Source organism: Diadema setosum, chromosome 11, assembly GCF_964275005.1.
Source record: "Diadema setosum chromosome 11, eeDiaSeto1, whole genome shotgun sequence".
NCBI classification, from domain to species: domain Eukaryota; kingdom Metazoa; phylum Echinodermata; class Echinoidea; order Diadematoida; family Diadematidae; genus Diadema; species Diadema setosum.
Window position 1 is genome coordinate 30,182,636 of NC_092695.1, and position 26,348 is coordinate 30,208,983.

The following is a 26,348-nucleotide window of genomic DNA, read 5'->3' on the forward strand; positions in this document are numbered from 1 at the left end:
CCTTAGTTCCTTTCACCAGGAGCAAGATGAAAGATGCCCTGCCCAAATATTTCCTACAGATTATATAGGATTCCTTTCAACGGCGTTTCCCGTAAAACAATACTTGTTCTATTTTTATTCAAATTTTATCCCAGAAACCCAAGAATACCAAAGGTTATTCGTTTTATTCGTACCTCTTGAATATAATCATGTGATCTCTTCAATATTACTACAAGTTGGCACTGAGGCGTAAGAAGCAAATGAGCCGTGTGAAAAGTCCCTTTGTTCACTGGAAAACAGATCGTCGTCATTAAATCTCAGGAGAGATCTCACGCACAAACAAAAACATGAAGCGTTTCTTTTTTATGTTTTTACAGCTCTATCCGGTCGTTTTGGGAGAAACAGCTTAAGTATCTAGTCCATCACGTGTTACTTGCATCATATGCTTAAAGGAGGGGCGTTGAGAGGTGGTACCAACTGGAAGAGCTTAAAGGTGTGATATAGTATAGGTGGAGATGAGGATTGGGCTTTTAACATTTTGCGAGATACCAACTTTTTAGTGGGTCCCTCCGTTTTTTTCACACAATGCATATATTGAAAACCATTTCACTTTCGTTATCTTAGCACCTATTGCAATGTATCGCTACTGTTAGTTTTTTTCCCTATTATTGTTGCCTTCTCTGTACAATTGTATGCATTGTTTTTGTCACTTAAGAAAGTGAGATTTATGTTTGTATATTGAAAAAAAAACGAATAAAAAAAACGAATAAATATGAACTTGATCTTGAACTTGAACTTGAACTTGAACAAATCACTTGTGAAATAATGCAGTGCATATAATTCTATGAGGAATTCAAACTTTATTAAATGAAAATCGTTTTTTGAATCACTGAGACATCCAACAACAAATTAAAACAAAGTGATCCTATTAAAAGGTGAGTCTGACATCTTATTGGGATTGCTCTGCTTGTTGTTGTTTGTTTGTTTGTTTGTTTGTTTTTTATCTCAGCCATTTCCAATCCAATTTTCATCAAATGCATGTTGAATCCTTCTTGGAATTACATGACCTTTCATATTTCAAAGAGGTTTCACACTATCTCACCAGAAAATGTTAAAAGCCTAAAGTTAGGTCTCAACCAAAACTATACGATAGCTTTAATTCGAGAAAAATAGAATAGGCGTGATTGAATGCATTTGCCTATTTAAAGGAGGCAAGCAATTGTAAGCGGCCTTGGATAACTGCGGAAGCGATTCAAAAGCAAAATGTATTCATTTCTTGTAAATATGTACTCAGATGGATGATAATGGAACAAATTACGTCCCTGCATCGCATCTGGCGGTTTGAACTATACCACGATCTGCTACTAATCATTGACATTCTCGTGTTATCTTACATAAAAACCTTTCAAAATTTTGAGCACATCAATGCTTCGTGGTTAAATGATGAAAATGGCGTTGACCTGGAGAAATGAATAAACAAACAAACGTTGGAAAAAAAAATCGTTTAGTTGCGTGAGAATTTTAACCATAGCGTTGGAAGAGTATTTTTGTCAGGGGAAAGTTTTTGAAATCATGATAAAAGCACTACCCGGAAGGAGAAAAATATTGTTCTTTATAAAAGAAGTGATAATTGATAGGAAAACGTTGTGACGCCATCCTGCAAACTTTCAGGTATACATGATCAATATAATATGTATATGCAAATACTACATATCTAATATATCTGACAAAATAAATGTCTTGTATTTACAAATACATATATACAAACTTGTTTCGATGTTTCAAAAATTTTACTGACTCTCCTGTATCCAGACGATGGGAAACTACTCTGACCAAGCCATATTGAAATTTGACAAGATCCTTGTAGCCTATGGACGAAAGACTCAAATGTCTTGTTCAGGAATGAAATGCATGATGTCAACTTTATCTTCGAAACCAACAGCCTCTAAACATTCTAGGATACAACTGAGTTCATATTATTGTGTTTGATACTCATTAAACGATTATATTTTCTTACATATGATGCAAAATGCAAGAATTTCTAAGCATTGACATACAAACTTCTGGCTTGTCAGTAACATTGAGAAAATACCAGTCAAATATACACGTTCTAATTGCTCCTTTGATCTACTGTCAGGAGGCCTTGAAATATCCCCTATAAAACTAGACTCCCTGTATCTTTTTTTTTTCCTCAAATCTATTGAAAATATGGCAGATTCAAGGATCTAGGACTGTCTTTTCTCTCGTATTGATTCTGCTAAGTACCTAATTCTGCATTATACACGAATCTCGTGATCAAGACGCCAGTTTTGGCTGCACGACTTTGACGGCCTGTGGTGCGCTTTATTACCGGATATGTTTCGGAGTTTAATGTTTAAGGCGGTTATAACATGGTTCGCTGTGTATCGACCGACCGAAGGGTTCATTCAGGTCCACAAGGTGGCTGCTGTATGTTCAATTAACGAGACGTCACAAGGAAAGAACTTACCCATTCTTCTACAACACTGGCCATTGATAGTTAATGCAACGCCCACGCCATCACATGGGGCGTTTAATGGGAAGATCGACTCCTAGCTGCATCGCTGCCTGCTTCAAGCTCGTCACGCATTGGACAAAATTAATAATCTGTTTTATACCAGCGGCAAAGATTTCGCGAAATAGCGTGTATTTACCTTGCATAAATAACCTCCTTTCCCCCATACACCTGTTTTGGGGGGTTTTCGTGATTATAAGATAGGAAGGAATAACATGAAGATATACAGATATTTAGATATAGACCTCGTAGCCATGTATTTTGTGTGTTAACAACAAATAAAATCATTCAAAAACGCATTAGGCCTTATCTTTTGCTTGCGTTCACAAGTTTCTTACGAAGCATAGTAATCACAGAGCTACGTTGTGGATGGTAGATCATCTAAAGTTGAAAAATGCAAGTTATCAACTGGTTGACAATCTAATCTCTATGTTTCTTATCCAATTCAGAATTATCCAATGCATTATAATCTGATGATAAAAAGGAATGGGAACCAACTGTGGCACTGTATTTTTGTCGCTCAACAAGCATGCTTTTTAGTAGGTTCCATAGTATTTCTCAGGCATTTTACTTAGATTCAAACTGTGCTAAATTTACCATCCACCTTGTTCTATATGTAAGTGATATCTTACAGTAAATCCAAGCTGGATATCATGTACTTTCATTTTTTTTTCATATGTTATGCATTTATCATTACGAAATAGGAAAACAAATTAAAATTGAAATTTGAAATTTTAGTTATCTTAAGGCATAATAAGTGCGGTAAGGAATTACCATTCGTGATCATGAACACAAACACAATCAGACTTAACGAAAGGAACGGAAAATGACCAGAGATTGAAGAAAACATGTAGCTTTTTATCAGAATACACTCGCCATACCCAGCTGTGTATCTGTCGCCTGCTATATAGACCGCCACGAGCACACACTCATTGCACAGACTCCCGCGTGCATACGCGAAAAAAAAAAAAAAAGGACTGAGCGCGCATTTTAGAAACCGAAGTCAATCAGTGTCGTTACTACATGTGTACTCATATTCAGCACGCACAGTCCAGACATTTTGCTGCCAAAATCAACAGAAACATTTCTTTCTTACTGCTCTTATTATATAACCTAATGAATGTTGTATTCATAAGCTCTTACTTGCCTTCATCATAAATGTATTATTATCATTCCAAACTGCTGTACTTTTTTGTAACTATATGAAACAGAAACAAACAGTAAGGTCTTAAGGATATAAAGTTCATGGGAAAGATTCTGAACGAGAATCGAGATGATAGGAAAGAGAATTAGGACAGTGGCAACAACTCTGGAATTTCTTTAAAAATCGGCGAACCATTAAGTATCCCGTGACGTTATCTCGGGAAGGAGTATCACGCTTCCATTGCTTGCACTGGACATAGCTGTTCGCTTGCTTGTCGACTGACTCGAAAATTCATGGTTTTCGGGGGTTTTTTGCGATAGCATGGGCAGTTGTCTATCTAGCAACAGTAACGATGGAAGAGGTGACTTTTACACGGATTCTGACAATGGAGAACTGTCAGAAGGTCAGACAGAGAAGGAATCACCAGCAAGAGAATGGGACATCATACAATTTTGAGCCAAAAGCTGCTGCAGCTGCCTAAGACGAAAAAGATGCTTGTTCTGTCACTATATGACTCGAAAAGAAGGATTAATTGCCAACAGAGATCGGGGAAAGAACACTTTGCATTTCGTTTATCGTAGACAAAAAAGAAAAGAAAACTAATTCTTGAAATGTCTCAATTTGATGTATTTTGTTTATGTTGGCGTTTGAAACGTGGTCAAGCGGACCTTGAGTTTGTTTCGAGTAGTATTGCCAACAATTCGGTCTTATAATGATGTAAACTTAAAGCGCTATCAGTATAAACCCGAATAGATTTGACGAAAAATTTTGCTTAGTCAAGAGAAAGAAGATATCCAATAATGATTAAGGAAAGAACATCTGACAAGCCCTTTTTATCTGAATTCCGCGTAAATCCACAATGCAACCTTTATTTCTTTGTGGTCAGATGAGAGCAGTACAGAGCCGGTATGAACCACGGCTTTGGGCGCCTTCAGACGAGCCCCGGACTGCTTCAGACAGCACAAACGAGCTTGTCTCTGGGTGTCCATACAAGCCGTTCACATGCGTTCGTCTAAAGGGAAGTACCATGAAAATGTAGATACAAGGTCTTAGTTAGTTTTGCTTTAGCCTGCAACATCACAGCGCGCCGGTATTTTGCAGAGATAGATAAAAACGTCCAGTCTGCTAAACTGATCAAAGAACGAACAAACAAAGCTAAGTTTGAAATGTTCTGTAACTATGCAATCATTGTTTTTAAGATTGCATATCATTTTTTTTTTGTTGTTGTTGAAAATGGGGAACAAGAATGAAGGAATGAAGCACACACAGCGAGTACAAATCTGTCAACTGCATGGAGATGAAACCGACTTTCAGTTAGGCGTTTTGAGTTTTTTCAGTATATGCCATGGAAGTCATCGCGTGCATCATAAGAATTCGCTCAGATTGATCAGATTCGCGCGCAAAACCTGACAAAACTACTACTTAAAGGAGATCCTCTAAACCATTTGAAAGTCCTACTAAATGTTGTCTGTCAGTTTGAGTTCTCAGAGTCGTGACGTATCATCCTATCTTTTTTTTTTTTTTTTGACTAGTGATGTCCCACAATGCTGTATTGCTCAAAACTGAATGTTCTTTCTATGTGACATTGCCATACGTCTTAAGTCACGCCCACAATGCAGGTTTTTTTTTTTTTTTTCTGGGCGGGCCTTAGGAGCGTAAAATACATAGTAGGCCCTACTCGGAAACTGGTGGATGTTTCTCCTCACTTCCTCCTGCTTTAAACCAGATATTTTCGTGAATAAGTTTGGACGATACATTTACGCTCATTTTAATGTTCTAATTATCATGTCAATTCAGTTGGACTTTTCAGCTTGTGTGGACGTTCAAGTTTCGTGTTGTATTTATTCCACCAAAAGGGGAACTGCTTGCTGCGATAGACAACTAATACGGATTTCACAAAAGTACCATGGGGGATTTACTACAATCGTTAGGTGTTGTTATGGATTCAGACCTACACTTACAGCATTAACAATTTATCATATCCTGCATTAGGCTCCTAAACGCCACATAAAAAACAGATGCATGTAGCTAGGGAAGAAAGAGGTATTTACTAGGGAGAGGTACAAGTAGGCGGCTTCGCACGAGATTCTCTCGACATTTTGAAAAGCATGACATCTCACTAGAGCGCATAGATTATTGATTGTCCACTTTATACAGTAAATGTTCTGGGGGCGAGATTTCGGAGAATGAGTACAAAGAAGTCTAACAGACCGCTGGCGTTCTGACGTGATTGGGCATGTCCATCCCAGTGGTCGCAACTGAACGCTTTAATACTTTGCTTCTTTTATTGTCTGTAGAGTGGAGAGGCTTAGAATCTTTCCATAGGTCTCAGACGACGGGATTAGTGCGTTGAGACTGGCTTCAAGAAAGTGCGCTTTCATTTTAAAGAACATAATCATTCTGCCCTGGTAAACACACAACACGATGAATGAAGTACTCGGAGCAAAAAACCTACGACCTGTAGGATTTAGCTCTCTGTCTCTACCAGGTGTCGGTCACGTGACACCATTGTGATACTGAGCTTTTCATCTCCATACACACACCACGCATTATGAGTTAGCATTGCAACTAACTCACGAGGCGTGAGGTGATGCAAATTATCACGTTTATGTGAGGGGCGGTAGGTTAAAGAAAATGAAAAGAAGAAGCGTTAATAGCATTAACAGCTCCTGAAATCCCCACCAAGCACCATCACGTACTATGAAGACAAGATCACATTTCGAAGATAACACATGACGCCTGTCGCTTGCTCGCATTGGTCTCTACTGGCGCCATCTCTCTGACAGTTAAAGGACAAATCCACCTTCATAGACATGTGGGTTGAGTGAATGCAGCAATATTAGTAGAACACATCAGTGAGAGTTTGAGGAAAATCGGGCAATCCGTCTAAAAGTTATTAATTTTTGAAGTTTCTGCTCAATCACGACTGGATGAGAAGACTGCTATACCTTGTGATGTCACATTGTGTACAACGATACAAAGAAAGAATAAAGAAAATTCAACATATTTTCACTTTTCTCGCATATCAAAAGGACATTCGACATCTCTCTTTCAGAAGGCAGGGGAAATAATATTACCCTTAACATACTTGAATAACAAGTAGAAGAAATGTGCACTTTATTAAAAAAGTAAAGTTTCGTGAAATTCCCCTTTTATTTTCCTTATATCGTTGTACGCATGTGACATCATAAACTGAAGTAGTCTTTTCATCCAGCAGTGACTGCGCCAATACTTAATAAAATTTCATTACTTTGGAATGGATTGTCGGATTTCCCCAAACTTTCACTGATGTGTTCTATTAATATTGTTGCATTCACTCAATCCACATGACTGTGTATGAAGGTGGACTTGTCCTTGAAGTTCAGTACAGTTCAGTCTGCTCACTTCATAAAACAATTATATACAAAGTAACATGGGTCAATCATTATTATTCATGTGAACATAGAGAAATAGGAGACTAAAAGAAAATGAGACACTTGTAAAGACATTTAGTCCACGCATTATACAAAGTCAATGTCACATGGTTGTTTATTGTTACAATGATTAAAGTTCTATATACGTTTATATAGGTTTAATAATACACACATTGCAACCCCCTTAAAGTGACCATTCAAAGAAAATTACCATTTAACACAAATTTATATACTGTGTTAATGCTAGAATCTTGAAAGGGGCAAAATGTAAGACTTTTGCTCATTCCACAACGGGGGAATGCAACAAGAGCAAAGAGAAAATTCATACGATGTCTGCGGTAATGCAAGCATTTCAAATGAATTATGGAAAATTTCGGCGAAGGTTTTGCATACGTCACAACGTGGTCCAATCTCACAGCAGCAGACGACGAGTCACAGCTAAAACACAAATCCTTAGTGTATTCATTGCTATACTGAAGAAGAGGTTAGATTACTTCGAATTACGCTAATTGTGATATTTTTCGAAAGAAAAGGTGGCACAGAACGCAATTTTCCAGCACCCAGCTTAGAAAGCATTACTGAAAAGGCATATATAAGATTTTAGGATGCAAGGGCCATCGCATTTTCGAGTTTGACAAACCCGTGTAGAGCCCACAAATGTCAAAATCGCCCACTATTAATGTCAAAATGACCACATGTCATAACGCGGTAACAAGATACATAAAATTACCACAAATGTCATAACACGTCAACCACAAATGTCAAAATTACCATAAATGTCATAACACGTCAACCACAAATGTCAAAATTTCAATTTTTACTGCAAATGTCATAACGCGTCAACCACAAATGTCAAAATTTCTATTTTTACTGCAAATGTCATAACGCGTCAACCACAAATGTCAAAACTCATTGCTTGCATAATAATAATGACAAATAGCGAACCAGACTATAATTTGACCAACGTTTGTTTGTCTGTCCGGCTGTCTGTTTATTGGGATGAAACTTGGTGGGTGGATGGAGGTTAATCCCAGAATTACCCGCAGTTGGCCCGCACCTGACAATACCTAGCACGTATCTCGCCAGTAGTTGTCCGGGAGTGCGTACGCAAGTCGGATTTACCAGCAGCCAAGTTTTGAGCATGACCAAAACTTTTTTTTTTTTTTTCGTGTGAGTAATTGCCTGCAGAGGTCCACGCAGAACATCAGTAGGAGGCCCGTAGCTGCCGCAAGTCACAGGCAGTTGACCCACTTGAAGAACGTAAATTGTCCGTGGATCTATGTCTACGCGCCGGAAGCGCATGTCACCTGCGGGCATTCTACGAGCATAATACGGGTGTTTTACTGGCAAGAAACGGTGACGAAACTGCCAATATCCGTGTAGCTGGTCAGTTCTGCGGGCGAAGAACTAGCTATACGAGCAAAATGCGTGCATGCTGAGGGTCAGTTACTGACTTTACTGATTGTTCTGCGTGGACTCAGCGGGCAATCCCCGCGACTCACAGGAAAACAGTTTTGGTCATTCTCAAAACTTGGCTAAAAGACCGTTGAAAACTTGAGCCAAGACCCATTCTGACAACCTTAAGAACTCGGCCTGTGTCAAAGACTATACTTTATGCAGCAGGAGGGGAGGTTCAAACTAGGGAGAAAATTATAGGAACAATAACGCAAGAACAAGTGCATAGTTGATTATTAAATGAAGTCAGACAAACTGATACAAACACTTATCAATCATTTATTTCCGCTTTTCTACAATAACATAATATTTGTAGATCTCACTTTCTTTAGTGACAGAAATCATGGAAACAAAACAATATGGACTGAACAGAGTAAATAACAATGATTGTATACTTACAGCAACGACACATTGTAATGAGATTAAAGTACTATGAAATAAAGTGAAATATCAATATGCATTGTGCGAAAAACGGAGGGACGCACTGAAAAGACAATGCTTGTATAGAATGTGGGCCCCTCATGGAAAAACAACAACAAAACAATGCAAAATATAGATAAAAACTTCGGCAAAGCAACAACAAAATTTTTTTTAGAAAACAAAAACAAATTCCCGACATTTCAAGATTTCACCTTTCTTTTTTCCAAATTACGAATATTGTAAATGATATTTGGTTCTTGAATTTGTCTAATGAATTCTAAAATTACTAAATTTAAAGAATAAAATAAAGAGATTCTGTTGATTCAATCATCTTTGGGCCATTGTTCCCAACATGCCCTATGTCATTTGAAGTTTGAGTTGATAGAAAAATCTAATTTTCCGCTTTTAGTTTCCCATTGAGGTTAAAAAGAGATAAAGAGAACGAAAAATTTATTTTGCTACTTTATTCATGTCTTTCATTGTTTTAAACTGGTCTTTTGTTGTCATTGTTATCTTAACAACATAAGATCCTCGACATAGTTCTGTCGAGGATCGCTGGATCTGTTTTTCCTTTCTGTCCGCTGTATTGTCTTCCTATTATGTCAACCTTGTCTCGTTCTGTCTTGTATTGAAGTCCCCTTTCATAAGTTTTGTCGTCTCAGTCTCGTTTAATGTTCATTCGCCTGTGTATGTGTGTCTGTCCGTTACTCTGTCTTCTTATTGGGCTTCCAGACCTTTTTTTTTTTAAATCTGACTTTATTCCCGATCTTTTTTCCCCTTTTTGCATCAGTTCATTTTCTATTGACATTCTGTACCTGAGGGGCCCACATTCTACAAGCATTGCCTTTTTAGTGGGTCCCTCCACTTTTCGATATTTTCTGTAATGTTATATCGTCTATATCACTTCAGTCAATTTTCATTACAACATTATTTGCTACCCCAAGGTTCCACAATTATGTTCTCTTTTCAATTTTTACTTTGTTTTGATTATGTAACCTTATTCTCTGTTACCAATGAAAGTGAAATGTTTATGTTCTTTTCGAAAAATGAAATAAAGTTTGAATTGAATTGAATTGAATTGAATTAAAGGGCACTTGCAAATGATAGGCAACATGTCCATTTGTTCCCATATTACATTACACATAGCCTACTACACATATCACAGGAAAAGGTAAAATGCAGTTTTCCCCATTATATATTCCTTTTCAGCCCTCTAAATACTGCCATTTCTGTTTCAAGGTTGATATCCCTCCATACTGTTTATGCCTGACGAACATCAGAAGTCATTTTTAGTATGCTTTTCTTTCCCACTGATCAGTACATTAGCGAGTACACTTTCATTGCCGTTTGGCCCTGACATATGGAGACCAACTGTAAATGAGGGTTTTTTTAGGGGCTGAACTGGGTATTGCGAGGGAGCGTATAGCGACCGAGCCAGAGCAAGCGAAGCGAGCGATGGGGGGGGGGGGGGGGGGGGGTGGGAGGGAGATTTTTCATTTTTGGCGTTGCCAGCTTGCAATTACTTATATGCTCTATTTTTCATTAAGAAAAGATAGTGATATCTCCTTCTATTTGGGGCTTTATTGCAAAAATTGTATATGGTAGAATGCTTTGTGATACAACTGACTTACACATATGCATCTAATGTGATATTTTGATTTTTTTTTTAAATCACTGCTCCCAAAAGTAAGCCGGACCTTTAATACGGTACATAATACATTGACTTTCATCAAAATCTTCTATGGTAAATATGAACTGGAACTCGAACTCATGCGTAAAGTTTCTTTTTGTATTAATCTCCTTGCTTAATAGCCAAAATTATCTTTAATATGGTACATAATGCATTGATTTTCACCATCTTTTTTTTAAACTTGAAAATGTGTTTACTTTCTTTTTTTCCTGAGTGCATATGAATATATATATATATATATATATATACAGAGAGAGAGATTATATATATATATATATATATATATATATATATATATATATATATATATATTAATTTGAAGGTGGCAAGGGTATGGTGTTAAAACACGACGACCATACCATTTCCTTTAGGAAACTTCTTATAGTTTCTTTGGAGGTCTTACCGTATTTCGAGTGGGCTGAATCCAAATGTGCATGGTTGATGCAAAATTTACGTCCTTGAGAGTCTTGAGATTTTCAAGATTTTTGGTGTACATTTTGGCCGAGATCTTGAATATCAATTCTAAGACCCTTTACAGGATGTAATCTATTTTTTTTTTCTTATCTTGATTCTCTATTCAGTTTGCAAGCCGTATGTATCTTTGTTTAAGTTACTGTAGTGTCACTTTGTAAGTCAGGTTTTTAACTGAAAGGGCTACTCTGTGAAAATAAATCGGAATAGATTAATTAAAAAATATAAAATAGATGCAAGAGTAGCATCACTCAGGTTCCAATTCAACAACCTCGAAATGTAAGAATCATTAATTAATTTTCAATCTATTTATTTTAAATTTACTCTCAAGGATGAAAGAGTTGTCTCATACAAACTCGGGGTGAGCACCTTCTAAATAGGTTAAAACTATATATTTTCCCCCCAATTTTCAACCGTATATAAGAAAATGTATGGGAATTTCCGATTTCTTCGGCCATGTTCAATGTCTGAAAAAGTAAAAAAGAAAAAGGATAATCCAGATTCAGATACAGCACCCTCGACAGAGGGTTGCCCATCAAAACAAAACAAAACAAAGCAAAACTAAAACAAAAACATTGGGCGAACGGAAACCAAGGTTCATTCATTGGCACCGAGACTACTATGATTACTTTCTCCCCTTTTAATTTTGCTTTGGGTGGTGCACGGAAAAGTTAATACTTCACTGTAATCTCTAGGGCTAATGGGAGATTTGGCATCTTGATTCGGTTCCCTTGTGAACAGTATAGAATACTGCAATTCAGAAGCGTCCTAATCGCTGTAATCTTCACCTCCTTGCAAGAAACTTTTATGACAGTCAAATTCAATGACCTATAGCTCTTAACGAATCTTCTTAACGAGGGGAATTTACCATTGATTAAACTATCTCGGGCACACAAAGGAGAATGTTCTGTGATTCTTGTCTCAGGGGTTTCACCCTCCTGAGCTGCAGAATGAAAAGGGCTGCTGTTTACAAAAATCGACGAATAAGTAAAGAGCCACCATGGGTGTGGTGGTATAAATACAAGCAACCCCCTCTCGGTCCTCGTATTGTCCTTGAGCGCTCCTCCGCACTCAAACAGAATGTACGCCCTCCTAGCCAGTGTCCTCTTTCTCTCGTCCCTGGTCTTGGCCCAGGACAACTCGGGCGACCTGCCGCCTAGCATCGTTGAGGCGCTCGCCAACCATCAGGACAACCCTGAGCTCCTGGCGCTCCTGCTTCAAAATGGCCGCTACCGTGACACTCGCGAAAAGCCCAACATCGTTCTGCTCGTCGCCGACGACATGGGCGTCGGTGACCTGTCGGTTTACGGTCATCCAACTCAGGAGCCCGGCTACATCGACCAGTTTGCAGGGGAGAGCATGAGGTTTACCAACGCATATGTCGGGGACTCCGTCTGCACACCAAGCCGATCTGCTTTCATGACAGGTAGGAAGAAAACATTCCTTTATTTCAACATCAGGAGAATACAGAAAAAAATCAAAGAATAGTTGGTGGATAAAGAATGGTAGAGAGATAAGAAGACAAACTTATAGACAGAGGGTAAATAGATAAAGTCACCCTCCGTTAAAACAGCAAGATATTTGGTTTTCACTTGCGCTTATATTTTGCCCTCCTCTTTTGATTTGTGTGTGTTCACACTGTATTCTGCACTACACGTGTTCTCGTGACCGTGCACCTCACTGCACTCAGTACGACTATACTCTACTAAGAGGGATGTACTTTAATGGAAGAAGAAGAAGAAGATTGAAAGGCAGATGAAAATATCAGTAGATATTAGATAGATAGGATGGTTTTACAATAGATACACTAAAATACACTAAGACATCAGAAAGCTAATGAATAAACCGTTTTCGTAATGTATTCAAGTTTATCGGACAGGTAAATGGGACAAACATAATGTGCTTCATTCCAGGGAACATAGTGACGAGCAAGGCTATTCCATTAACCTGCTCTTCTTCAATGAAATTTAGTTGCTGGGATCCAGTTTTCATATATTACTCGTTGCTTTGTCGGACAAGCCTCGTACTAGGATTTTGTTTAAAAGGTATGCGTAAAATTTGGTTACGAAAACCTCCCAAGTATCACGATGAGAATGATGACAGAAGGGAAAGAAACCCGCCCAATAATAGTTGTGTAACTTCGTCTGATTTTTTTCCTTCAAAAATGCAGACATTTTAATCTGATATGAGATAAAGAAACATGTCATCATTGTAGCATCTTTCTGCAATCAATGGATATTAAGTTAGAAAATGAATCATGTGTATAAGGTGACATCGGGCGCAATGTTTTTAATGTTGGGCGGCAAAAGTGCTGGGTGTTTTAACATTTTACGCAAGAAAGTGCCGAATGCGGAACTAAAAACGACTAAACTCGTCACTGTCAGTGAAGCGTAACGAGCTACAAAGAGTGTCCATGGCGCTCTCTCAACCGTCCCTCCTCTCCCTCTTTGGGCTTTCTATCTCTCTCTCTTTAGTTGATTTTCTCTTACTTTCTTTCTCTCTTTCTAATCTTTAATCCATTTATCTACTTATGAAAGATTTCTCTCTCTCTCTCTCCGAGGTATATAGCAAAGTTTCTATTTCTCCTTGTGTGCCTACTTTTCTTGTCTATAAATTTACATTTCTCTCCTTCTCTCAGAAACTTTAAATCTCTTTCTCTTCACCAAGTTATCTGTGTCATTATATTTGTTAATCATATCTCACCGCTTTCCCTACCTCCCATTATTGCCCTTAACTTGGGACACTTCATGCCAACTGCCCCAAGGTAATCGACTACCTTAGCTGATTTCTCTTGTCGTCTGAACACTACCCGCCAAATTCGTTTATGTGCGCATACTATCAGGTTGCTCTTGATTTTCTTTTAGCTGAAATAGGTCAAAATGTTTGTAAAAAAAATCATCAACCCAGCATTGCTCTATTTAGCTACCATTTTGGAAGTGAACACACTTATGGTAAGCTCCTGAATAAAGTTTGAACGTTTGTAAATAAAGTTAAAGATGTCTGACAAGCAGTAAGCAACCAAGTTACGATAATGTGTTTTTTTCCCGTAAAATCTGACGATCAATAGTTCGTAAAGTATTACAGGTAACTTCGGTCCTGGTTCTCTTCATACTGCCCCCCCCCCCGGCTATCCATCATGGGTCTGTGTCATTACGCAAATTATGAAAGTCGTTTTGATATCTGGGTAAGATTATAATGGCGAATATGGCATTGATTACTTTTTATAGTTTGCCGAAAGACGCCAGTGAAACCGTGCTCGCCTCTGTAATCCTTCTCTTGTCAGGGTTCTTCCCTTGTCATTTAAAGCATTTAAAGTTATCGGCTTATCAGACCGAGCCTCTGTTCCGCTCCAAGTCCTTTGGATGCGGTTCTATTAGGAGAACGCACCAATCGTTAACGAGCTTGCGCGCATGCGCTTTGCAGTGGCCATCATACCAGATAAGAGCTTTCTCTGAAGACTGGCTGATGGCGTTGCGCATGCTCCCAAAGCCATACAAGAGTTTGGCCATTCAAGACTTGATAGGAACGCGAACAGTGGGTTGACTGGAGATCTGTTTTCAGGTTCTGTCTTGAATCAGTTTGCAACAGCAATCGAGTCTTACGAATGACACTTTATATGTCTTCGTTGCCTGGTCCTCTGGAGAGGGCCCAAAAGCCTTCGGTAGCTCGCCCATAACTATCAGCATCTTAAAATAATCGCTTCCTTACTGGCACGTTAAAAGAATCCAAATACACAAACACACAATAACCCGACTGCAGCTTTGATAACGAAAGCTTTCTCCGAGTAAACCTGGCTAGCTTGAATTTTCTGGTGGTATATCACACATTTCTGCACATTCTCGTGCATTGTTTCTATCTATCTATGCTGAAAATCATTTTAGACTCATGAGAATTGTAATGCTCAAAATATAATACAATGATTAGTGCAATGTAAGTCAGTTAGTCAAGCAATATCAGTTTACGACTCGAACATGCTCGTCCAGGTGGTGACTTTGAAGTTGTTGTTTTTTAACCTGAGCGAGGCCTTTCTTCATAGACAGATTTTTCTCGTTTTACTTATCACTACGCCGAGTTCTTGAATCTTATAAACCCTACCAGTGCAATAAAACCTGTGCTTCAGTGAGTTACATGAAGTGCTTTTAAGTATTAAGTTCCCGTGTAGGATTTTTTTTTTTTTTTTTTTTGGGGGGGGGGAGGTGTTCTTGGTAAATCTTTATCCTACTTTTAAGAACGTTCTTATCCTCATCAATGTATCATTACTTTTCATCTATGAACCTAGTTTATGTATCCAGCTTTATAAGGAAGAGGCTGCCCTATATTTGAGACTGTCGATTTTGGTTCTGCTATGTCATGCAACCCCAGCAGTTTTGTTTTGATTTTAATTTAAAACGAACACTATAGTTTTACTTTGCATGCCTGTGCGGCGAGATTAGAAGGCGTTAGCTATATTGTTACTTGAATAGTTCTCCCTCTGTTTCGTCAATCCATTTTTCTTTCTCTCCTCTTTCCCTTCCTTCTTTCTCTTTCACGGACACCTTTTATATATTTCCATCTCTCATAGACCTACACCTTTTTCCTCTCTTTTCACTTTTTTCTTACCCCTTTTCTCCTTTTTTATTTCATTCCTCTTTTTTTGTCTTTGATCCACTGGCAGAATTTAAACAAACTCGAGCAATATTCCATGAATGAATATCAGCCTATCTTTCTATCTGGAACATGTGCTTGCTCTGTGGACCCTGCCCACTGCTAAGAATACGGAGGCATCAACCTCTCTGAGACAGTTTGAGAGTTGAATACTGGCATGACTGGTTGAATCTGATAAAAATCAAGTGAAACAATGGTTTGACTTCCTCGCAGTAACTCTTTCAATTTCCTTATTGTTACTTCGAGTATCTGTTGGCTTCATCTATCAAGGTACTCTGATCAATGTCTAGAACTATATAACGAGTGCAATAAGAAATGAGTTCTTTCTGAACTTTTTGAGATCGGTGAGGACAGACGAATGAAACGTTAAAGAAATTGTGGCACGTACCTAAGGTCACTTTTTTAATAGCTTTCAGCTGTTTCCTTTTTAACTAGTCCCCTGTCCTCTGGTCGACATGTTTCCGCTTCAAGGCATTTCATGTAGCAGTGACGGACTTTTAATGCACATTTTGCCATTACAGGTAATCCCTTTTCCAGCTTTCGTGACATAAAGGACACAAAAGAATGACACAATCGACTGGCGTTCTCCCTCTAATCGCGAAGGTCTTCTACTGATGTAATAAATAGTATAAATTGGGAAAGAAGCTGAGGAAGAAAATAATTGGTGTTAGTAGGTTTGTGATATTTGGGGGTTATTTTTCCATTTTTTTTTTTTTTGGGGGGGGGGGGGGTGGGGGCTGGGAATGATGGCGAAAGAGAGTGTTCCAAGGGGCTGGGGGCTGCAAAATTGGTGGGCGAGTTCTCTACTTCATGTCTCTCTTTATCTGATAATATAACCATCTAGACTCGAATTTAGAAGACTGAAGTTGCTCCGAATTGTATAGTCTGATATTTAGCCCGGTTTTAGAGCCAGATATACCACTCTGCATTTACACGCACACATGACAGTGCATGAGGGGTTTCGGGCGTACCTGGCTACAATGTGATAGGCCCTGAAGGGGTGCGAGTTAGGTGCGAGGGAGAGAGAAGTTTCGAGTTAGGTGGGGCTTTAAACAATAGCAAGGGAGACTAGAGGCCAAGTCAATGATATCGTGTCACGCGGCATTGCCCGGTGACAGTATTATTCCCTCCTCCTACGCACAGACAGTCATTAGAATAGGATTATTATAGACCTTGCAAGGCTCATATGGAGGGGCATACCATCAGTCAAACCATGGAGCTACAAGCTCCATGGTCAAAAAACTCTGCCTCAGAGCAATATTATTCAAACAGAAGGTCACAACTGTGCATTGCTTGCCTACTCTTTCAACTGTGCCAGGACCGTATTCATTTCGCTTTTCCATTATGCGAGCATTCATCATTATCATTCTCATAGGCCTTAAGTATGTCACCATGACTGATGATATGGTTTATTTTCAGAGGAAATTAACTATGTGTGTGTGTGTGTGTGTGTGTGCTGTGTGTTACTTTTTTGACACCAGTGCTTTTGATGCTTGTTATTTTTTTCTTCACGTGCAAGCCAGAGGCACATTTATGAGTATATAATGTACGTGTATTATACCCCTGCCTTCACATCTGAAGCAGTCATGATGATATGTTTCTCATGTCTCACGCAAACTCACGTCATTTTCTTCCTCGACTTCCAATCATTAATCATGGCTGAAATATCACCAGCAGCTCCATATGTGGTACTCAATATCTAAAATATTCTGCTCTTGGACCATTCGCACCCTGTCTCTAATGTAAACCTCTATAGGCTTCTCCTAGACGGGATTGGAAGGGTAACGCTAAACGCTTAGAGCCATAAAGTAACCTATTAAAAAGAAGATTAATACTCTACAAACAAAAAAAGTGAGGTAATGGGCTTGTGGTGCCTGGCCATTCTCGCCAAAAGCCGCTAACGAAGTCTTCGGTTTCTATTGATCTGATACCTCCAATTACTCCATTGTGAAACCTTGCTCCGCATTGCCTGTCCAACCCTCCAAGATGATCCCGGTGGGTTCGGATACGATTCATTGCGCTCAATCTTTTATGGTTCGATATCAAAGATGGCTTACCTGGGGTCTTAGAGCGCGTCCTTGTGAGATTTAACGCTTGACTAATATAATCTCCTGTGATGGCTTATTTCAGTGGGATCATGTGTCGATTGGCTCATTCAAAGGGCGACTAGCACCCATTCTTCTGCTTTTTCTTTCTTTTTTCTTCGTCTTCTTCTTAATCTTCTTGTCCTCCACTCCTTCTTTTGCACTGGGGGCGACATGACTGCAAAATCAAAATTCAAGAGCCTAGATGGCGCAGTTTAATGTAATGTGGATCACAGGCGCCAAAAGCCTCTGCGCACTTAACGATGATTGTTTTATTGAGTCTGCTTTACGTAATATCCCACTCTATCGAACCTATGGATTCCTTTCATAGGGTTTGCTGGGGTGAGGCAGTATAGATTCTGAGCTTTTTGTTTGTTGGTTTACTTATTCTAATCGGCGATTGATGGCGCTGTTTTTCACTATCCAACATTGTTATTTGGAAAAACCCATGGGCGTTTTTATTTTCTGAAGTTCGGGATTTACACCTCCCTTATACCGTTGGCAATTCTTCTAGTAATTGCTTGTGTATTGCTCGTTTTCCTCTCGATTTAAAAGTCTGCACGTCTGCATTTGGCTCACTGGCGTCGTTTTGTCACTCCTTTCATTTCAGCCAATTGGGAATGCTAATGAACAGATTCCAAAATCTGTTACAGACAATGTGTCTGGTTCAGTTTCTCTGTTGTTTGTTTTCACAAGACTGCAGAAGACCAGCAATTGTTACTCGTATTCGAAAATTATAGTCCTCATTTGGAAGCCATTCCTGAATTTGTCTGTCGTTCTCACCCAAACTGACTTCAATAGACCAGTTCGTAATTCCACTTTGCGCATGAGCAGAAAAAGGTCATTTGTACCAACATACATTTTGGTTTATTTATTCTCTGAGATAAGCATCTGTAATGTGATGATTATTCATGTGATCCTTATCTAATTAGTGCTCGCCAGCACATCCACCTGAGAGCTAGCCTTGTATTTGGCAATATCAAAAGAAAAGGGTTGTTATTGCATTCAATACGAAACAATGAATTAGATGCCTGCTAAAGTGTCAACTGACGGACTATTCTGGTCACCTGGTCTAAACACAAGTTCATACTTTGTTTGAACACGAATTCCATAGATTGTTATGTTGGGCAGCTTATGCATTATACCGCTTTGAAAACGAGTGAAGTGCCTAATCAACTGAGAAAAAATAAAGGTCATTTGTACAAAGGTGTACATGAGCTAATTACGAACTGGCTTATGGGACTGAGAGTGGTAGCCTCACAAAACAACAAGATGAGTTATAGAATGCTACTTGTTGAGACTATAAGACTATGTGTAAGAAATGGGAAGAAGAAATTTGAAATACATATTAGTGTGTATTGCCTGATTGATGGCGGCTGCATATCATTCAGGTGTGTTGTTCTCAATACAGTCTATACTGACATTTGATGCTTATATGGAAACATAAGTAATCCCAATAATGATATAGAATATGTAAACAAAGGATATGAAACATATCTCGACGTAGCCTCTTCAGTGTTGGCACTGCTCTACCAGAGGGCCCTGTCGTCATCATCATTTACCCTATAGCACTCTCAGGTACCCATTTACACACCTTTGCCAGGAGGGCCGGGCATCATGGTTGTCCGAAGACGTAGGGATTTGATAGGGTTCGAACTCGGCACTTCCGAAACAAAGTCAAGAATCTTATCCACTATACCGCAGCCCCCCCCCCCCCCTCATGAAAATGATGATATGAAACAAAATATGTGACAGATTACCAAATATATAATATGAATTTTGCTGAAATGAAATGTTTTCATGTTCACTTTCTTCACCGGGTTGCCATTTTTTTTTTTTTCAAAATGACTTCAGGGAGACTTCCGGTCCGAATCGGGGTGTACGGAGAAGAGACCCGTGTGTTCCTGCCGTGGACCAGGTCTGGACTGCCGGAGTATGAGGTCACAATCGCAGAGGTGCTCAAGGAGGCTGGCTATGCCACCGGCATGGTCGGAAAGTGGCATCTTGGTAAGACCCCACTTATTTTCTTTAAATCATTATTTTTTTTTTAATCCTCTTCACACCAACGACCAATTTATAACTATAGACTGATGAAATTGTTTTAAATTGCGCACCTTGCACAAATGTTGAACAAGTAAGCAGATGAATGGATTTTCATACGTAGATAGTTATGTATACACTTTCAGGAATTGAACACTTTTTTTTTTTACTTGCAGGTATCAACGCCAACACTTCCAACGACGGAGCCCATCTCCCATACAACCACGGCTTCGACTTTGTCGGCCACAACCTTCCCTTCGGCAACAGCTGGAACTGTGATGACACAGGGGTAAGGATTATTTTCGACTTTAAATCGTTTAAAAAAAAGTCTGATGAGCGTATCATAATATAGTGGCTTCAGTGATTCATTAGTCTATTCATTTTTTTTTTCTAGCTGTCATTTTATCTATTTATTTTTCTCTTAAAAAGACCCCAAGTTGCTTTAAAAGTTTGTTCGATACGACATATATTTGTACCTGTCGAGTAACATTCGGAAATCAGTACCTATTTGGGTACGAAGGAGAAGCGGGAATTATAACTGTTTATCTCCTTCGTCCGCCTTGTAGTGTCACCCTATTTAGGTTTTGGCATTCCATGTTATAGTTTTGGTTGAGATCTGACTTCAGGTTCGTAGCATTTTTGGATGAGATGATGAGAAACCCATTATGAAATATGAAAGAGCATATATTTTCAAGAGGAATTCAACGTTTATTTGATGAAAATTGGTTTTGAAATGGCTGAGATATCCAAAACAGAGCCACCATAATAAAAGATGGGACCCACCTTTTATCATGATCCCTTTGTTTTACTTTTTTTTTTTGATGTCTCAGCCATTTTAAAACCGATTTTTCATCAAATAAACTTTGAATTCCTCGTCGTGGTATAATGGTATGCTCTGTACTATTTCATGAGTGGTTTCTTGGTACATGTTTCTTGCAAAAGCCTAATCCTCAAATTCACCAATACCTTACAATCCCTTTAATTTATATATTCAGAGATCAAGATACCTAATTTTGGTATCTTTGATAAAAGATGTATGTACCCCAAGCTAAATGTCATATGAAAAAAAGAATTAATAAGTAACTCTCAACTGTAGAGGGAGCTGTAAATGATAATATCTTGCCAAAGAGAAGAGTTTAGCAGTGCTTCTCATCAACTGGTCCGCAAAGGTCTCGCGGGTGTGCCGCCATGTGTCCCCCAAGTAGAAATAATAATCAAAACATATTTGATATATACATTTAACTGGGCCTTAAAAACAACACCCTTGTAGAGCTAAACTGGTCCTCGGGTTTTTTTTTTTTTTTTAAGAGATAAAATGAGTGGCGTGGGTGCATAAGATGATACAATCTTACCAAGAAGTTTACACTCTGAGAAGCCTAACGTCAGTCAATGATAACAATATCTGATGTGATCTATCAACACTGCAGCTCCAACTGGACTACCCTAACCCCAGCGTCTGCTTCCTGTATTACAACGCAACCCTGATGGCCCAGCCGTTCGAACACCGCGGTATTTCCCAGCTCTTCCGTGATGACGCCCTCCAGTTCATCGAAGAGAACCAAGCCAACCCGTTCTTCCTCTACGTCGCCTTTGCCCACATGCACACCAGTCTCTTCTCCTCTGACGAGTTCACTTGTACATCCCGTCGTGGTAAGTTATATCGAGATCTAGTCTATAGCACGAATGAGAAAATGTTATCCAAGCCAACATATTGTCACGTATGTAGATGAATTGGAAGCAGACTCCTGTTTACCTCGCCATCAACTTCGATCTCGAGGGAGTGTGCCCTTGTCTGTACTCTAGCTCTGCACACTGTGTGGATACACGTACATCCTGTGGTTGCTAGCGTTGCCGCCCTGCTGTGGTCAAAGGAAGCATGCGACAAGTTGAACTCTTTCTTATGAATGAGCAAAATGCATCTGTCATTATACATTTACGTCAGTGCAAAGTTCTGGTGTCTTTAATCAGATAACTCTCAGTATAGTACGAGTGTCTCTACTCATGAGAGTGTGCAAAGTTCAATCAAAAAGCATTGAAAATCAGATTTAGATGATTTCTCGATTAAGTCCTATTGTCAGATAACGGTAATTTGACCAAGGAATGCATTTGTCCCTGCAGAAAAATATAGGGAGTAGAGAGACGCAATATTGACAGTGTTATTACAAGAGGGCCCTTACAAAGAGAGCCAGTGCTAAGAAACGCTTTACATACAAAAATACGATATGCGTAATTGTAGTATCCGGACATTATAATGTGGCACATTTTGATACGCAGTCTGGACAGCTCTTGAAGCTACACAATCTTAGCAGCAACAGCAGTCATTTATGTTATCATCCTCATTGTTTCGTCACTTATTGTCAACAAGAAAATATCTGTACATTGAGAGTCAGCTATATAACACAAACCCATCCCAATCTCGCTGAGTATAATAGGCCTATTCCAAATCATTTGGATTTTTTTGTTTCCTCCTTGTTGGGCAGGTCGCTATGGTGACAACCTGAATGAGTTACACAGCTCTGTGCAGGCCATCATGGAGAGCATCGAAGAGAAAGGCATCGCCGACAACACCGTCGTCTTCTTCATCTCCGACCACGGCCCACATCGCGAGTACTGCAACGAAGGTGGTGACGCCCACATCTTCCAAGGTAACTTTACGAACTTCACGTTTGCACTGTTCGTCGGAGAGGGCGTTTACAATCCCTGTCACGGTGATATGCTCCCAATCCACTGTTGCAATTCTGCGGGTGTTGAGAAAGAATATGGCAGATACACTTATCAATGGGTGGTGTTCCCAACCCTCCGTCAAGCATTTGCAGTACACTTAACAATATCAGAACCTTATGCTGGAGTAATCATAAATTAATAAATGCTCTGACTGCGGACGACGAGAATGATTATAATTGATAGCGAACGCTGTCTTTTGCACAAACTACATTTCAGGCACTAAAACAATCAAACAGAAATATACCCTGCCTTTTTTCTCTTTGTTTTTTTTTCGAGAAAAAAAAAAGCAAAGGCAAATCCAGGAACGTTAATGACGTTAATCACCCATCAAGGAAAGCCGTGGTTTCAGGCAGTAAGGCTCAATCTTCTCACAAATTTTGTTTTGGACATTCTTCCGTGGAATTGTGTACTGTTCATGGAATAATGTGCCTTCAGAGTGCGGTAATTAGAAACAATATACTCTGTGCTGAAATGGAAGACCGTATCCTCATTTATCTATGTGCAAAATATTATACAAAGTCTTATGAGAGATTAGCACGAATTAGTAAGATCTACTTTAAACAAAGAAAATGTGGAATTGCAAAGCATAAGGCATATGAGGGTACCTTTGCCATCCTAAAACATTTCCTGGACACAAATATGTCAAGCTTTTTGTCAGACATGCGAAACGTTTATTGCAATGATTCTATCATACTCTCTTGTGAAAGATCTAATTGCAGCCTTTGAGCATAAATGTGGTGAATGACGTCACATATATATATATATATATATATTCATTTATTTATTTATTATCACACTTTGCATTCAAATGCGACGTCACAAGGGCAATCTTCTCTCTGATCTCCCTCTATAGGAGGAAAATCTTTGTCGTGGGAAGGCGGTCACCGTGTCCCTTACCTGGTCCACTGGCCGGGAACCATCACCCCTGGAGTCTCTCACGAGCTGGTCACCTCCATGGACATCATCGCCACGGCAGCCGAGCTGGCAGGCTCCTCTCTACCCGACGATCGCGAGTACGACGGCAAGAGCATCGTCGATGTCCTCCTCAACGACGGATCGTCTCCCCACTCCGAATTCTTCTACTACTGTAAAGACAAGATGATGGCCGTCCGCGTCGGCAAGTACAAGGCTCACTTCCGAACCCAGAAGCGCAGCACGCAGGAGGAATACGGCGAAAGGTGCGATGAGGGTTTTCCTTTCGACGACTACTTCGAGTGCAATGAGTGCGACGGTGATTGTGTGACCGTGCACGAAACGCCCATCCTGTACGACCTGGACAAGGACCCGGGAGAAAACTACCCGCTCAACGTGTACGGGCACGAGGACGTCTTGACCGCCGTGAGAGCCGCGGTGGACCGCCACAATGCTGCACTCGTCAAGGGCACCCCTCTCCTGGACGACTTCGACCCTACCCGCTCCATCGTGCCCTGCTGCGACCGCGCAACCAACTGCATCTGCAACTTTGATTTCCAGCCAGGCGTGCCTGACTGTTACGAGGACATCATGAAGGCATCGGCCAGGCACACTACCTTCAACCTTGACTAGATAAGCACCAAGTCGTGATCAGTCTGCTGTGAAAGTTTATTCGGCCCTTTGCTTTGATGGTCAAATATTTTCTATTTCTTTATACATGAATGTTCGCTTTGCAAGTCTTTTATTAGATAAATTGGGCATGACTTTTTCACCTTAAATTTGGCATAATTTCTTGAGTTTTTATACTCCTACTTGTTTGGAATAATCAGATTCATTTCATCAAGTTTGTATAAGATATAGAGTGTGACTTTTGATAAAGGAATGAAATTGTAGATATGTACAAGAATGTCTATCTTTGAGGAAGCCTTGTCAATTCAGAATTCAATAAATGAAACAAATGGTTCCATTGCTGACTTATAGGTCCATAGCAACATATAAAATGCCTATTTTGTTTTATTTAGGTTTCTCTTGTTCAGATTTCCATGACCACTAAAATCTCGATAAAGGTTTAAGCAGCACAACGTTTGCTAATTACCTGAATATGTCATTGTAAATCTATGCAGTTGCATTTGATTTGATCTGAATTCATGGAAGAATTCTAGTTATCCATCTAGTCGAAATAAAGACTGGCGCAGGCGAAGACTCAATTACATGTCACCTTGTTTGCTTGCAGTATTGACAAAACGTTGCATCTCAATTACCATATATTAAGGAGAGGGAGATTGAAAGGAGGAGAGAGCAGATATAGAGGAGATAATAATATGTACCATCATTTATTTCAAGTTGGATTTGCGATACGCCTGTCCAGATTGAAGTCGTCTTCTTTAAATTCAGACAAAATATTTACAAACAGAACCTAAAGAGCACTGACTCTCTCACATTAAGATGTTGCCAAAGATCATCTAATGCATTTTGCATGAACACCGTAAAGCGATAAAACTACTTTATTTGCACGTACCAAACGAGGGCACGTACCAAACGAGGGCATGTTTAAGAGCGGGAATGAGAAAGGATCGTGTATGCCTACTTAGACATGAATAAATATACGCACACCCTTAAAAAAAAAAAAAAAAAATTATTGCTATCACTTATTCGAATTTCGTTCAATGCCACAGCATTAACATTCACAAGAAACAGAGACAAAGCATTATGCAAAGACAAACAGCATTATACACATACATTGTATAAAGATAATTATTGTATGTCAAATCTTACAGATCGACTCATTAATCATAACGAAATCTACACACACATATCTATCTGTAATATGAGTTTGTGTGTGTGTGTGCGTGCGTGTGTGGGTGTGTGTGTCTGTGTATGCGTGTGTGTGAAGGTAAATGGATGGACATACAGATATAGAGATAATTATACAGATAATGCATTAGAATATATTTGAAAGCAGTGAAAGTATAAGTTTCCTGTAATTAATGATAAAAGTTCGTATAAGAAACATACATTTTCGAAGAATAAATGAAGGAATGAATAAATCTTCTCTCCCTTCCATATCTATCATCTATGAAAAAGTTGATATCAATAGTTAATCGAAAGAAAAATCATTATTTTGACGTGCCATAAAACTGAACTTTTGCCATAATTCTTAAGATTTATTTTTTTAAGAGGATGGGAAGAGGGTGGAACTGGAAAAGGGCAAGGTGTATGTTTATAAGAACACTGAGTAAATTTACACTGAGATCACACTTCAAATTGATACTTTTTCCTTCATTTGTGTGGTATCAAAGGTTAAAGGAAGGCTACCAAACAAACGAGGTTGATATGACAGAATGGAGCTACAACGGAAAAAAAAACAACTTTAACTGTTGCTAATAAAAGGTATATGTCCCTCTGTTAGAATGCAATAATTTGAGACTATTGAATAACGGTAGGATAGATTAGGTGTGTCACTGCTTCAACCATTTTCTGTCAGTACGAAACAATATCAAACTTTTTTTAATGTCTGAAAGGGTGTATCTGGAAGACACGCGACAGGAATCACTGATCAACTGTTCATGGACGGAACGCCCCCTTCGCCATGTCACGGAAACAATATCTATAAATAATCTTATTATCTGTTGAATGTTTTGGGGTAGTGCAAGGAAGTAGCACCACTCATGTCAAATCTGATATAACTAAGGTTTTACGACTGCATGAAACACAGTGGTATACGCACCTACCATGACCCAATAATATAACCATGGAGACTCCTAAATTTGTTACACTGATTGCCATTAAAGGTATTGTTCACCATTGGGAGCAGTGACTTAAAAAAAAAAATCATTTG

General features: G+C 39.1%; 1 protein-coding gene across 1 annotated transcript; it reads left to right on the forward strand.

Annotated features, from left to right (window-relative positions):
* The first annotated feature begins 12,185 nt into the window (after positions 1-12,185).
* LOC140235412 (arylsulfatase-like) lies at positions 12,186-24,583 on the forward strand. Its single transcript, XM_072315438.1, has 6 exons — positions 12,186-12,531; positions 19,688-19,840; positions 20,050-20,162; positions 21,301-21,523; positions 22,354-22,518; positions 23,451-24,583. Exons 1-6 carry the CDS (start codon positions 12,186-12,188, stop codon positions 24,140-24,142), a joined length of 1,692 nt encoding a protein of 563 aa, XP_072171539.1. The 3' UTR covers positions 24,143-24,583.
* The last annotated feature ends 1,765 nt before the right edge of the window (positions 24,584-26,348 follow it).